General features: G+C 41.6%; 1 protein-coding gene across 4 annotated transcripts in view; it reads left to right on the plus strand.

The window, feature by feature from the left end:
- Positions 1-14491, plus strand: part of VGLL4 (vestigial like family member 4) — an 83092-nt gene extending 68601 nt beyond the window's left edge. For all 4 annotated transcript variants that reach the window (XM_035337601.1, XM_035337599.1, XM_035337602.1 and 1 more), the window contains 3 exons: positions 6394-6619; positions 9778-9898; positions 11681-14491. In XM_035337601.1, coding sequence (XP_035193492.1) covers positions 6394-6619; positions 9778-9898; positions 11681-11949 — 616 coding nt within the window. In that variant the 3' untranslated portion in view covers positions 11950-14491. The remainder of the gene's footprint in view (positions 1-6393; positions 6620-9777; positions 9899-11680) is intronic.
- The last annotated feature ends 266 nt before the right edge of the window (positions 14492-14757 follow it).

The raw sequence follows: 14757 nt of genomic DNA on the forward strand, positions 1-14757 counted from the left end.
CTATATACTGTTACCTCAGCAGAACGAAGTAGGTCGCTTACCATTTCAGAGTTTTTGCAGGTATTTACTATATATTAAAATTGGCTATTGGCAGCTCAGGTATAACCTCACACAAGACCTTTTCCAAAAATTCTGGTACTTCAAAATAAGCCATCAGGCTGGCATCAGGCGCTACCTTGAGGAGGTTTGGAGCTGAGTGAGCAGCCAGTGGAAGAGCGGAGCAGAGATAGCAGTGGGTGAGCAGGGACTGGGGTGATTTCCTTTTCCTTTTTTTTTGATGTAAGTAGCATCTGGGATTGCGTTAATTGATTTTACTGTGCATTAGATTTGGATTTCAGTTTTGTGGGTTTGGCTTTTGACTTAGGTCTTACATCATGCGGTTCTCTTGCATTCTTTCATACTTGTGAGCATTACACCTTCAGGAAGCTCTTCTGTATCGCTTGCTGCAGGCAGGCAGTGATGGGATGCTCCTTTATGTGTTTTACAGCTTATTCTTTCTTTCACTATGATTTATTGTCTCCTGGCTTCCATTTGGAAGTAACTATCCAGTCCAAGGTTTAAACTCTGAAAAATCTTGTTTTAGCGAGGATAAATTTAGAAAGTCTGACCTATATTTGTATGGAAGGTTATCCTATTTCTTGTTAATATGTTTCAGTTGTTTTATGGAAGTTGACTTCTCATCTCAACGGGTCTTCCAGGGGCTGTAGCAATAAGCTGTAAAAAAATAAAAAATAAAGTCATGATTTGAATTTTTATGGGAAGGAACTGCAGCATTGTGATGACAGAGGGTGGAGAGAGCAGGGGGGGAAATCAGTAGTGCATGCATACTTCTGAGCTTAAAGAACTTTAAGGATGATGCTTAACTCTCCAAACAGCCTGATGGTCAAGTTGAAAAATTCAAAAGAACAAAAGCTCTTTTCAGGGAAGAGTGAAGTTTAATTATAGGTGGCTGGAGAAGCTTTGAGGCAGTGCTTAACTTCCTGGGTGCCTTTGTTGAGTTATTGCTAGCCTGAGGTGGTCAGTGAAAACATTGCCACCTGCTTCTCCACTAGAATGGGGGAAGAACTGGCAGATTTGCCAGATGTAGACCTTGGTTAAAGATCCACAGGGCCGCCAGCTGGATCGGGAGCTGCTGTGCTGCAGGGCTCTGGCACTCCTAACACGTTCTCCAAAGCCACAGAGTTGAGCTGCTGTAGCAGTGCTGTGAGAAGGGCATTAGCAGAGCTCAGTCACCCGTTCTACCTGCCTTGGGCAGAACAAGAGTTTTAGGCAGGGCAAAAGATTCCCTGCAGGGGGGGTGCAGCAAACAAGTAACGCTGAAATGGCAGCAGTGGCAAAAAAGGGGGAGGCGTTCCTTATCTTTGTTAGGAAACCATATCGGATGTCCAGAGAACACGGCCATGTTCTGCGGAGGAATGATTCTTGCAAAAACAATCATCTGTTGCAAATCGCCTACATGGAAGCTTTTGGGGATGGAGTGCTAAGCCATGAAAAGGAAGGGCTACTCAATGTAAGAGGGAGGCACAGAGCTTAGAGAAGGGGATGAAAAAGGGCCGTGTACTTAGGTGGCTGCCAGTCAAGGGAGACCGGGTTTGAAGAGCTGTTTGGGCTGGTTTTTCATGTTGTGAATGCTTCAGGTAATGACACATGGCAAGCAAACTGCTAATATTTTCAGGTTTGTGTTGTTTGTTTGTTTGTTTTTTAAGGAAATTTAAGTTGCTTAAAATACGAGTAAGGACGACTTAGGATTTTCCCCCTCGGGATATATATCGTCATATTTTGCAATATCCTCTGTTCTTGTTTTGCTACCTCACAGTGACAGAAGCAATGCGTATAAATGGCTGGTTCTGCAGGAAGTAATCCCCACCGTGCGGAGGAGACACTTGGTATCAGTGGCCTGTAAATCCTTAAGTGGTTTGTAACAAAAGCAGCTGTCCTCTTTCAAGCCTAAGTGTTAGTGATTAAGTACAGTAGATGATGTCAGAAAATGAACATTATAAAGGATGCCAAAAATAATAATATTTGAATTAAGTTACACAAATGAAATAGTTTTCATTTAGCAATAGTATGCATTGTGTTTGTGTGAAGAAAAACATCTTACGTGCTAATTAAGAAGCAATGTAAGTGGATACTTGTTCTTTCTGCAAGAGAAACACACTCCTACAATACAACCATTTCAAGTTAGAGCTCTGTTTCTGCCAAAGGGAGTGTGAAACGTCTGTGATTTCTTCACTTGGAGGTACAGTAATACTTTTGGCATCCGTTCCTTAGCAGTCTAAAGGCTGGAAGTGAGTGTAAGCAAAGCTGTCCCCTTCGGTGGGCCTCTTTTTTTCCTTTTCCTTAAGCAGTTGGCAGAGTTAGCCTGTTCCTCCAGGACGAGCATGAATTACTGCCGCTTGGTGCCAGTGGACAGAACAGCTGCGTTTAAAGGTTGCACAAAAAGTATCTAAGAACAATGCATTTTAGCTACTTCTGAACTGCTTCCTGCAGAGGACTGAAACATTGCTTTCAATTACCGAACGCTGAGGAGCGAAGTGAAGCAGGCTTTCAGCTAACAGTCAGGATGTGTGTGGTTTTGGTACGACATGCATCTGAGCACATGATGCTTGGTAAGCGCTGCAGCCTCGGTTATGATTCACTGGGGAGAAACATGGAAAACAATGTCTGTTTTTCAAGTGCTGGAGAAATGAATTTAAGGATGGAGTCATGTATAATTTTGCTAAAATAAGCCTTCAAGTAGCTTGGATAACTCCATTAGAAGGGAGGTGAGGGTGACGTGTAAGGCTGCGGCGGGGCCGTCCCACTGCCTGATGCTGCCTCAGCTTCCCCCTGATACCAAGAGCCATGTTCCAGCCCGTGGAGATGCACTGGTGAATGCACCTCTGGACACAGGGTCCAAGCTAGGTAACTGATGACTTTTAAGACAAAGTGGAGCTGGGGGATGGTAAAGCTGTTTGGAATTTTCAAATTATTTTCCAAACGTGGCCAGAAATCCTCCTTGGTAACTTTCTGACCCTGCATTTGAACTAAGAGATGCATCTCTGTACTTGTTCAGCACGTGGGGAATTTTGAAGCTATTTTTTTTGAAGCTATTTCACTGTGGTGAAACACAATTATCGTGAAACACATGCGGTTCTGATTGCCCCTTCCGTCAAAGCATCTGATAGCAGAACAAGAACAGAGCGGTTTTCCAAAACAGAAGTTTCATCTCTGTAGTCAGAAGGAAAATATACAAAGTATTGTAATGAAATATTTACATGGAATTCTGTTTTCACATAAGTTATCAGAGTAATAGTTTCCATACTGTTCCTGTGCTCTGGCTTTTTAGCAAGAACAGAGCTATTTCTAATTTACGAGTTGTGTGCCCCTTATAGATAGCCAAATTTGCACTTCCTACATTTTTCAGATTACTTTTCTCAATATTAAATAGAGGGAAATTTTTCAGTTGACTAAAGGCATTTTTAGTAGAAAATTATTTTTAAAGCTATATTTAAAACTTAGTAATATGAAATTGATGGATTTTACGCACAGTAGTTTTACAAGTGGAGTCGGATGTCTGGGGGATTTGCTATTTATAGTAAAACAGGAGGGATGCGGACTGCTGGGGTGTTTGCACAGGGGCAGAGCTATCACCTTCCTCTGCTACCTAGTGCCGTCAAATTCTGAGCTGGGCTCAGAAAGGAGAATGCCTGATGTGGATGTAGGGACTCCAGGTATTTCTCATTCTTGCCAAGACTATTTATCTTAAGGTAGATGTTGAGCACGTTTTTGAGTATAAATTGTTCTCCGTCTGGAAGAGATGTGGCTGTGATGGAGGAGGGAGTTCCTTGCCTGCAGAAGGGATCGGGGTGGAGCCTGCTGAGGTTACTCCCTGCTTTTAGGTACCTTGCGGGAAGGTCTGCGCTACTCCCTGCCTTCACGCTGATCCCACTGCCCAACTTCTTGGTCCCTTCTTCTTCAAAAATGTTTGCAGGAAAGTTCATTCTTTTGGGCAGCAAAACTAGCAGTCACCAGTATTTAGGGTGAAGGAGGGGTGAAATGCTGTGTAAAACGGTGAGTTTATTTTGCTTGGGAATTCAGTAGGTTTGTGCATCTCTGGCCACTGGACAGCCTTCCCCCTGCTGTAAGTGCAGCTCTAAGAAGTTGAAGTCGCAGTTCTAAGGAAAAAACCAACACAAGCTGTGTAGCTACATTTTTGGTTTCATTTTACAAGTATTTTTGGTGGAGAAAACAAAGTTCTCCCTCTGAGAACTAGCTCATGCTTATTAAGACAAAGTATAAGCGTTCTGACATTCTGAGCAGGGATTGATTGATTGATTTCTGTTGAGCTACAGGAATCTCCTGTAGCTGTATTGGGTTTTGTAGCCTCCGAATTGTTATTTAAATTGCAGTAGACCAGTAGTATTTAGTTGAAAAGCGAGATTTTGGCTTGCAGACACCAAGGATAGCGCTTTGCAGTGAGAAGAATGAGCCATACTACACAGCATCACCGCCCTTCTCACTTGAACTGCGATCTTGGCGCTGCCTTTCCACGTGTCACGTACCGGGCTCTCTGGTGGCTGCTGCCCAGATCTGAAAGCGGTCCGTAAAGGCATACTGCTTGTGAGCTTGCTTCTCAGGGGGTAGTGAAGGATTACAGTTCATTGAGTGTTCACTGAAAGTCTTCTGCACTGTAACTTAAGATGAGGCTACTGGATTTAAATACAGAGTCTGTTTTGCTGCCGCGAGGTCACACGCTTGCATCCATCATTGGCTCAGAGCAACGCAGTCCTGAGCTTGCTTTCTTCTGAATGCCGATACTGTGAAGCAGTCTCGTGTACTGCAGTGGTACCAAAGCTGGCAAAGACCTAAACGTAATGCTGAGAATGTATTTCCTTGTGGTTTGCGTGCTGCTTTGTTGCGTCTAAATCTGGCCTACAAAGAGGGGTTCAAGAAACATGGTTTTCAGAGAACATCTTGGGCACCAGCTGTGAAACCTTACAGGTGAGGTTTTATGGTTGGTTCTGCTCATCTGCAGCTTCTCAGGTAAGGGACACGTGATAGCCAGCGGGGCAGGGGGCTGAACGGCTACAGATGGTATCCTTATTCTGTTGACTGTTCCCCATATAACCCTGCAAGATTTTTCTATAGCATTTTTGTAATAAATGGGGTTCCTTATTTCCCTCTGTTTGCAGGGCTTCCCCCCCACCCCTTCAGCTGTTAGCTTCCTTCTCTGAGAGGCTCTGGGGCGCTGAAATAGGCAGTACCTTCTTGGAGCTGGAACTTGGTCCAATGTTGGATACTGTTCGTACATCTGTATTTCCATTATCAGAGAAAACATTCTTCTATTTCTTTTCTGTCTCTGCCTAACATTCATCAGAGCACTTTTTAAGGTTGTTCCTGCATATTAATTTGCTACGGAGCACTTAACAATTGGGGGAAAGGCTTGTAAATGGATTTTACCCACTTCTGCTATAGACAGGACGTTCAGGGAACTTCAGCAGCTCCTGCTGAAGACAGAACTTGTTTTCCATGGAACCAGCTTTCTCCTCTAGGTCTCGCTAATGTGAAGGACGGGCTGAGTCTGGTATTTCCCACCGAGGTACTGGCCGTAGCTGGGGGCTGTGCCTGACTGCCAGGCGTACCCGCGCTTACCTCGGCATTTGCCAGCAGCTGCGAGTGCCCTCAGCAAGGCGCAGGAAGCACCTTTCCTTTGATGCGCTGCTTTCCCTTTCACAAAGGGGTGAACACTTGACACCGTACAGTATGGGTGTGTGGAAACTGAAATAGCTCAGGAGTACAAAATCGGTTTTTGTTAATTGCAATGAGCGATAGCCTAACTGCGTGCGTGCTGCCACTGAGATTTACCGTTCAGCGGGAGTTTAAAATGACTTTTAAAGGCTAACTGCAGTAATGAGACGTGCAGTGCAGCGTGCTTCTTTCATTTGCTGCTCTGAAAGTTGTGCTTCCTGCTTGGACTCACTGTATTTGTTGGTACCAACCCATGTCTTTTGAGTATAATAAACTTCTGGGCTTAAGCAATGCTTAGAGAATACTGCCGTGTTAGGAGCAGAGCTGGACTAATGGTATTTTAAATTTGGGGGTGCCTGATCGTAACAGATCAGTTATCAGTTCTTAGCCCAGTGCATTTAGATAAATACCTTAAGAAATTATAAAAAATTCTGAAGAATTCTGAAAAAAAAAAAGTTGGTTGCCAGAACGTGCAGGTGAATCATTTGCTTGTGTTTGTTGGGAGGTGGCTGGATAGACCAGGGTTACCGTACTGAGGGACGCTGCACCCCCCCAAACCAAGCAACATGCCCTGCCTCACCTTTCTTAAAGGGACTGAATGCTGCATATGTCAGTACAGCTTGTAAAAAATGAGTAAGTCCTTTTTTCTCTTTCATGTATTAGAAACAAGACTGCCAATGGAGATTACCGAAAGGAGCACAGAGAGAGGAGTCGCAGCCCCATAGAGAGGGCCGCTGCCCCAACAATGAGCCTTCATGCCAATCACGCCATGTACGCCTCAATCCCAAGCTTGACCATGGATCAACCTCTAGCACTGACCAAAAACAGCATGGATGCAACCCGAACAGTCGGCATCACACCTACACTGACTTCTGTGGAACGGCAGCAGGTACTGGCTTCCAGAAGCTCTGGGTGGTTGTAGAAATCCTGGCTGTAGGCACAGGGAGGACTTCCCAGACGTAAGCAGAACATGTTGTGAGCTACGATAGTAGGCGATACAATTCTTCAGGCAAAGTGTATTTTAGAAATGCACAACGAATGTCACGGCTCAGTGTGCTCTACGTGAGCAAGTTCTGGTGTTTAAATGCATGTCAGAGAGTTCTCAGCCGCCCTGCTTCTTCTGATGCTCTGCTAAGCTTTTGAACCCACGTGTTTGAATTGGGAATGCGAAGTCTGAGTTGCTCTGTGGATAGGCAAGGCTCCAGCACCTGTTAGGCAATAACCGATGCAATTCAGGGGTAAAGAGGGTTTTTAGATGTGCTCCCACTGGCAATCCATGAGTGCTGTTCTGCCCTTTACCCTGCCAGGACTGCTGCGTACCAGCTTTATCCTGCCAGGACTGCCGAGGAAGAGGTGACAGAAAAGGCACTAAATAGAATTTTGCAATGAATTTTTCAAGTGAAAGGTGGAGTGACTTTGGTTGTCTCAGCCAGCCAAAAGCATTCACTGTTCCAGACCAATGTTGGATTGCTATTTTATGATGATTTTCCCTAAAGCAAAGTAATGATTTTTGATAATGTTACACTTCATTTCCACATGCTGGAGTGGTTTTTGTTTTGTTTCTGGCTGGTTGTTTGTTTGTTTGTTTTTTTGCTTGCCATCATATACATGGTATTTGCTTTCCTTGAGAAGTGCTGAAGATGAGCCATCTCTGTGGAAGGTCTACAAAAACAGTTTTCTTATGTGCCAGACTTGCTTTTATCCTTCTCACAGGTGGGGAGGTGAAGCAAAATAATTGAGTTGTGATGAGAAATTAAATGGGCCCATGTACCCTAGCTCTTCCTTCCTTCCTTCCCTCCTTCCTCAGCTACAGTGATGCATTGCAAAGGGTAAACACTTTGTGTGGATGGGCTTTTGGAGGCTGGTATTTTTACAAGCAGTTTGTTGAAAGCCTTTTTCCACTGGAGCATATACTTTACATCTACTGTGTACGCTTTAACATGGTTGGCTCCATACGCTAATCTTTTATATTTTGCTGTGCCAAAATGCCTAGCTTTACACTAGTGTCACTGATATCTTGCATCAGTTGGCACCAGGTCACAGAGTTATTGTTCCGTGCAGAACAGCTCTTCTTTGCTCTCAGCATTCAGTGATGACAGAAGAGGAAGGGACAGGCTTCCACTGACGACACTGGTGCCCTTTGATAGTGTTACTGCTGCTCCTCAGCTTGGCAGCTCACACCACTGACACTCTTCTATTTTAGTGTTTGACTTGGGCTCGTTCCTTTTGCCTGTTACCAGATTCCTCTCTATTTTGTTATCTTTGACATTTTGAGCTAGATTACAATCTATTTTCTTGAGGAAATAGGATGTTGAGGTAATACCTTGCCAAGATCACAGAGTAGAAATCATAAAAAGAAAAAAAGTTTATTGAACAATGAGAAACCCTACATTTGTTTGTTTTTTATTTATTTATTTTTACCTTAGCACCTTGAATGCGATTTCATTTTACTGTATGTTTCTGACAGAGAGCAGGAAAAAATACCTTCCTATTTTAGGCAGCGTACAGGTGCTGTAGTCACTGTTATCAAGTTCTCAGCTTCTCATCTCAGTATTTTCATATAAATAGGTACAGTCTGCTCAGTGCACCTGTACACCCAGAATCATACCAGGGGGTTCTGTAAGATGCCTTATCCCTCCCGCTCAAAGTGTTTGCGGTGTTGGTACATGCAATCCTGAAACAAGCTCTCTTGTTACCTGTTTCTCTACTTCCCACATCTTGCATATCTATAAACGCATCTATACACTGCCTGAACAGCTTCTCAGATGCACAAAGGCTCACCCCTTATAAAACTAAAAAAATAACAACCTGCCATACGTGAACTTCTTACAGAAAAATCAAAGAACTCACTGTTTTTTCTTTATTTACTTTTTGACTTTTCTGTTAGTGCAGTAAGATGTGAATAGCATTTGTTCTGATTGTGTCTAAACAATAATAATTTAATAGAGTTAAATCCTCACTTGAAAGCTCATCTCTTTTACTTTGTTCTTGCTCTTACTCTGTCTAGACTAGAGGACCACTAAACAATGAAAACTCTTTCCTTCATCATTTACTTTGTATGGTGTTAGGTAAAATTGTGACTTTTGCAGGTTTGCTGCAGAGATTTGTAAAATGGACAAGAAATTAAAACTGTGTTAATTACATTAATTCTGTTAGTCTTTTGCACACTGAACAACTTGAATTGAGTACAGCAGAAGGGACTCCTTACGCAACAAAATATACCAAAGATGCAAAGCAAAAGTAGTTCAATACTGCATTATTTCCCTTTAGCCATCTGGAGAAACTGGGACATTTCTTTTCCTAAGGCCTTGTTTCAATATGACATTTACATGCTAAAGAGCTGTAAGGAGAGTGTTTTGTGTTTACGCTTTGTAGAAAGTATACAGAGTGGAATTAAAATTATGTGAATACCTATTTTGATTAATTTGCATGTATTTCATTGAATGAAAAAGGACGATGATCATTAAGTAGTGCTAGAAAGGCAGATTAATTTCAACAGGAAAGTACTTACAGTCAAAACTTGCTCAGGAACTTTTAATATTTTATACTTGTTGGCTTCTTGTTGTGGCTGAAGTACAGAATTAGGCTAGGAAATCTAACATCTGAGTGAGAAATGGTGCCATTAAAACTTGATTAACACTCAGAAGATGCATACCTGTAAAATTTGTCCTGTAATTACAAGGATGTTGGTAAATAATGAAACGAGCATTTGGTGCTGCATATGTAATACATACCCAATTGAAACTGTCCTTACAAAAAGCACCTTAATGCTTTTATACCATCTGTTTTTTTTGTATGGGGCCTTGCCACTTAAATAACTAAGAACCATTATGGAAATTTAATGTATTTTCTTAATGAGACAGAAGGAAATAGCTGAATATTTGGGATTTTAATGCACCTCATTGAACTGGATATTCTCTGAGTTATTTCAGTGCTGGGATTCAGTTCAGTTATGTACAAATCAAATGATTCTGCAGTGTTGTGCTCCTACCTGGGTTTGTCTGACTGTCTTACGGAGTGACAGTTTACCTTCTTCTTCCGTGTTAGAACCGTCCATCCGTAATTACGTGTGCTTCTGCCAACAACCGGAACTGCAACCTGTCCCACTGCCCCATTGCTCACAGCGGCTGCGGTTCGGCAGTGCCTGCCTACAGAAGACCCTCCAGCAGTAAGTTACCTCTCAGCGTTCAAACTGCCTGATAGATTACATGTGGAGGAGAGCAAAACTGTCCGCTAACTTTAGCTGGGTAGGCACTGGTGTATCACCAAGAATAAAAGGAGAAAGAATAGGCAAGTCTGTCTCCCCAGAGGTGTACCAGCACAGGTGCCCTCTGCAGTACTTCTAACCATCAGTGCCATGCCACAGCAGAAGGTAGGGAAAGTTGTTCTTTTTTCTTAATTTGCCTTTTTTTTTTTTAAACAACAGAAGACAAACATGCACACAGCCAAATAAGCCATTATATTTATTTTAGTCTAGCTGACAAACAGCAAGCAGACAGGACCAGCAAATCCAGCCATGCCATAGTTTCCCCAGCCTTTCAGTAGTCAGTGGATATTTATGATTCAGCTGCAGTCAGAAAAATCTTTTCCTGTAGATACAAATACTCTTCCAAAGCACATGCCCTCCACCTTTCTCTGCATGGATAACCCAACATGTTTTGGAGGGCAGTTGCTGTAGCAACCCGGGGATGGCATTTTCTGCCTTCCATGCAATTAGTACTTTTCATGAGATGTTTTCATGCAGTGCATGCTGGTGAACCTTGGAAAATTTTGGTTCAGTTTCTCTCACTGTGTGACTAGGGGAAGAGCACAGCCTTCTTCCTGTCAGGTTACAGCTGGGATGCCGAGGTTCGGCACACAGCATTTCAGACAGAACATGCGGGGTTGGTTCAACTCCTTGGCAGCTTCATCAGCCACAACGTGTCAATGTAAGAGCACCAGTATGGCATGCATAGGGACCTAAAAGACCATGATAGGATTTATTTTGAAAGATCGATGTATTGTTGGAAACTGGAATCAGAAGCTGAAGTGAGACCCTGGGGGATGCATTACACTCCTGGAGACAGCGGCAGTTAGAGATCTAAGACGTTAGAAGTTTTCTAGAAAACTGCTGTTCCATGTCTAAGGAAAGTTTCTTCACTGAGACCGCAGCTGAAGTTGTATGGGCTTTGGAATAGTTATAAATGTTTTCAGAAAATATTTCTCTCTTGTCACTTGATGAGGTGTTTGTGCATGATACCGGTTTATTTTAGGACTCAAACCGTTTTTTGTAGCGTGAAGGACAATGGCACAGATCCTATCCTTTTAAGTGTTTTTAAAAGATAATTTAGGGATAGATTTTGTTTCTAAGTTGTAATTCTACAACCCTCTAATATTTAGTCTGAGGAACTATTTATTGCTGTTATTCAAAACCTGATTTTTATGGTTCTTTGTTCCTCTTGTATTACACCATTTTAACGCTAGTAGTACCTGATACAGAGGTAATGATTCCTGCTGTTTTCTGTCTGGCTCTTGTAACAAGCACATCAAGCAGGATGAAACCCTGTCATCAGCTTTTGGCACGCAGTAAATTAGGACAGGGTCCTCCTCACAACCGACTGACTTCAGGCGGCTTGGGAGCTGACTTCAAAAACTGTTCCCACCTTTAATTTGGTTTAAGCCTAAATGTAAGTTCTATGTGAATGCTTTGGGGGAGGGTTTGCACGGAATCAGAACTGCAGCTATGTAAAAATCCTGTTACGAACGTAAGGGAAAATTGTTATTATATAGCAAATACTTACCTGGTGCAGGTCACTCTCACACAAGAAAAAAAGCTCCCTTTTTTGTTTTCATTTTATATCCTTCCATCTTCTTCCCCCTCCGCCCCCCTTTCACTACCAGTTCTATAATGATGTAAAGAATTCCTGCCTGCACTGAAATAATGCACGTTCTGTCTTCTTTCCCTGCCTAGCTACCACTGCCTGTGACCCAGTGGTGGAAGAGCACTTCCGCCGAAGCCTTGGCAAGAATTACAAGGAGCCTGAGCCAGTGGCAAACTCTGTGTCCATCACAGGATCAGTTGATGACCACTTTGCCAAAGCACTTGGGGATACATGGCTTCAGATTAAAGCTGCGAAGGACGGAGTGTCCAGCAGTCCTGAGTCTGCTTCACGGCGGGGCCAGTCTTCCCCTTCCTCCCATATGGTCAATCATAATCACTCGCCCTCTGTAGTCTCATGAAGAGAGGACCGTTACGTTTGTGAATTTGCATGGTTTGACTGAGCTTTGAACAGTGCTTAAAATAGTGTTGGGGGAGGGGAGATTAGTTTTCAACACGTTTTTTTGTGTACTCACTTTTTATTTGTAAAAGGGTGCCCTTTAAAGATGATAGCAGGAACTATTTCATAAAGAGTCATATGATGTAGCATCCTTTTTTTCCTGCCTCAATTACCAAAGAAACCTCTGATGCAAATCTGCTGCCCCTTAAAAAATGCACGCTAACCCACAAAAGCCATTACACATAGTTGGTTGACCCAAATGCTTTTTGCTTGTACTAGCTTCTTGAGACTAGAATTTGTCTGGTTTGCTTACATTGCTTTTTTTTTTTTCCTCTGTGAAGTAATTTTGTATGTATATACTTGAAAAGAACTGTCATGTATGATTTGCACTATTGGAGGAGGACTGAAGTTGCATAGCAACTTTCTGGTAAGATGCTAATATTTTGAGGGCAAACTGCTGAAAAAAGGGTTTAAGGATGACATTTCTATCAGTTTGATTTTTCTTAAAGCAACACAGCTTTGGAAGGGGAAGTCTCATACAGGTTATAGGTCTTTCTCTCTTTAGATTTCAGGTGCTTAGTGCTTGCAACTGGACTGCATAATTTACAGAACACGGGCATTTTTTCCTAAACACTGCAGTTTGTTAGAATAGAGCTGAGGTTGGAGGGTTCAATAGTGCTTAACGATGCATGTTTTATGAAAAATAGCTGGTATCTATTAATGTATAGACAGTAAGAATCATAATACTTATTAGCTTTTCTTCAGAATTAGTTTATTTTTGTCAGTAACAATCCTAGATATACTTACTGCTGGTACAGTTGTACTCTATGATATTTGTATTTGATATTCACTTTAGTAGCAGCCAGCAAAAGAGGACAGCCTCAGGACAGGCCTCAAATGACGCAGTTTAAAATATATGATGCGTGGTACAGGATGCTATAGCTTTGCGCATGACTAAGTAATTGTTTCTGTCTGCAGCTCTGTCTGCTTAACAGGAATTTGCTTCCTAAAACTAAGTCTGTGTAATCCACCTTTAACTAGCTGCAGAAACTGCTACTGTTACGTATCTCGGCTGGACAACAGATTGTTACAGTTTGTGAAATATGATCTTTAATTTTTGTAAGCTTATTCATAAACCTATGCCAAGTTGCAGCATACATTCCTCCATTAGAAAACTTTATACAGGTATTACTGCATTTATTATCATTTGCTATATTAATAGCTACTAACTAGAAATTAGGCAATAGAGGCAGGCATAAAAACCACAGCTGTGCTAGTACTAAGAGCTTCTCTTCTTCTTGTTAAGTATAACTACTCTCCCCCATACATTCCATCTTCCCAGTACAGTTGCAACTAGGGCTTTTTTTTTATACTGGGTTACCTGAAATGATTGGTTCAGTGTAGAAAGTTAGAACTAGTTGGAAGATGAACTACATGTGATGTATTATGGACTGTGTTACAGTATTGGGTCCATTGTGGCTTTTATTTTATGGGTTTTTTAAAGTTAAGCTATTTAATTTGGAAAAGGTGCAGGGTAGAAAGATCAGGAGATTGGCTCTTACTCTTGTTGAGAAGGTGGCTGCTCAATTTTCTTTAAAAAAAATAAAAAAAAGGCAAAAAAAAAAAAACCCTAAGCCCCCAGTTTTACACATTTCACTACCATCTTACTGGGTAGTCAACGCTTACTTGCTTTGGCATTCAGTACCCTACTCTCTGTAGGAAGATTGTTAAAAAACACTTTTTTATATAGGTAACTTTAAGACCATCGTTACGCTGTGCGTAAAGAATGTACAGAGAAATTTGTAGGTATTTTTTGAGGAACAATTAATTTGTTAATGATATGTAGCTATTTAATTTTTCCCTTTCCTTTATTGTAATCATTCATTTTTTTGTTTGGAGAAAAAAGTTGATCTTTTTTTTGTTGTAGATTTGTCTGTAATACAGTAAAAGTGCAGGAACACAGTTATTCTATGAGAACACTGCATTAGCATTAATAGCCACTAGTTTGTTATTGCTACAGGCTACTGAGCATTATAACAGTAAAATACTAATACTGTAGATGGACTCTGTGGAAAATGTGACTCCTATATTTCTTTGTAAACACAAATAAGATAATGTTTTTAAAGCTAATATTTTCAATAATAGCTGTTTTACAAGGTTACATTTACTTATCTGAGATAGGTAAATGGATTTGAGGGCAATAAAGATTTAATATGATATGTCCAGTAAAACATATATTAAAGACAATAATGCCATGAAAGCCAAAGGGGTGGGGGGAGGTGGAAGGAAACTAAACTGAACTCACCATCACGACGTGGTGAAGTTTCTTCACAGAGCCAGGTTATCTACAGTTCAGTTGGAAAGATTCTCTCTGTGTTTGTAAATCTGTAATATACCATTCTTTTGTGGCCTTGTTTCACCTGGAAAAAAAAAAAGGTTTGGCAGGCCATCTTTTTTTTGTACTTAAAAGTAGCCTTAAAGAACAATAAAGTGCTCTTAAATCACAGGTGTGTACGTACGCTTCTGTATTGTTGGGTAAGAAAGGAAACTGATTTCTGTACTTCATGGGCTGGAAGCAGAAACAAACTACTGTTCATGTCCTGTTTTTTTTCTTCTGAGGAAACCCATCTGATTTTGGGACTCTGTTACCCTGTTGATGTGACTGGAGATAGATAGCTATATTCTTTTCTTCTTCCCCTCCCCAGCTAAGGCATTCGCCAAGTAATAAGCTTTCAAACTACAAAGAGAACCTGTTGCTGCCACTGCCACC

The sequence above is a fragment of the Oxyura jamaicensis genome, chromosome 12 (assembly GCF_011077185.1).
Source record: "Oxyura jamaicensis isolate SHBP4307 breed ruddy duck chromosome 12, BPBGC_Ojam_1.0, whole genome shotgun sequence".
NCBI lineage: Eukaryota > Metazoa > Chordata > Aves > Anseriformes > Anatidae > Oxyura > Oxyura jamaicensis.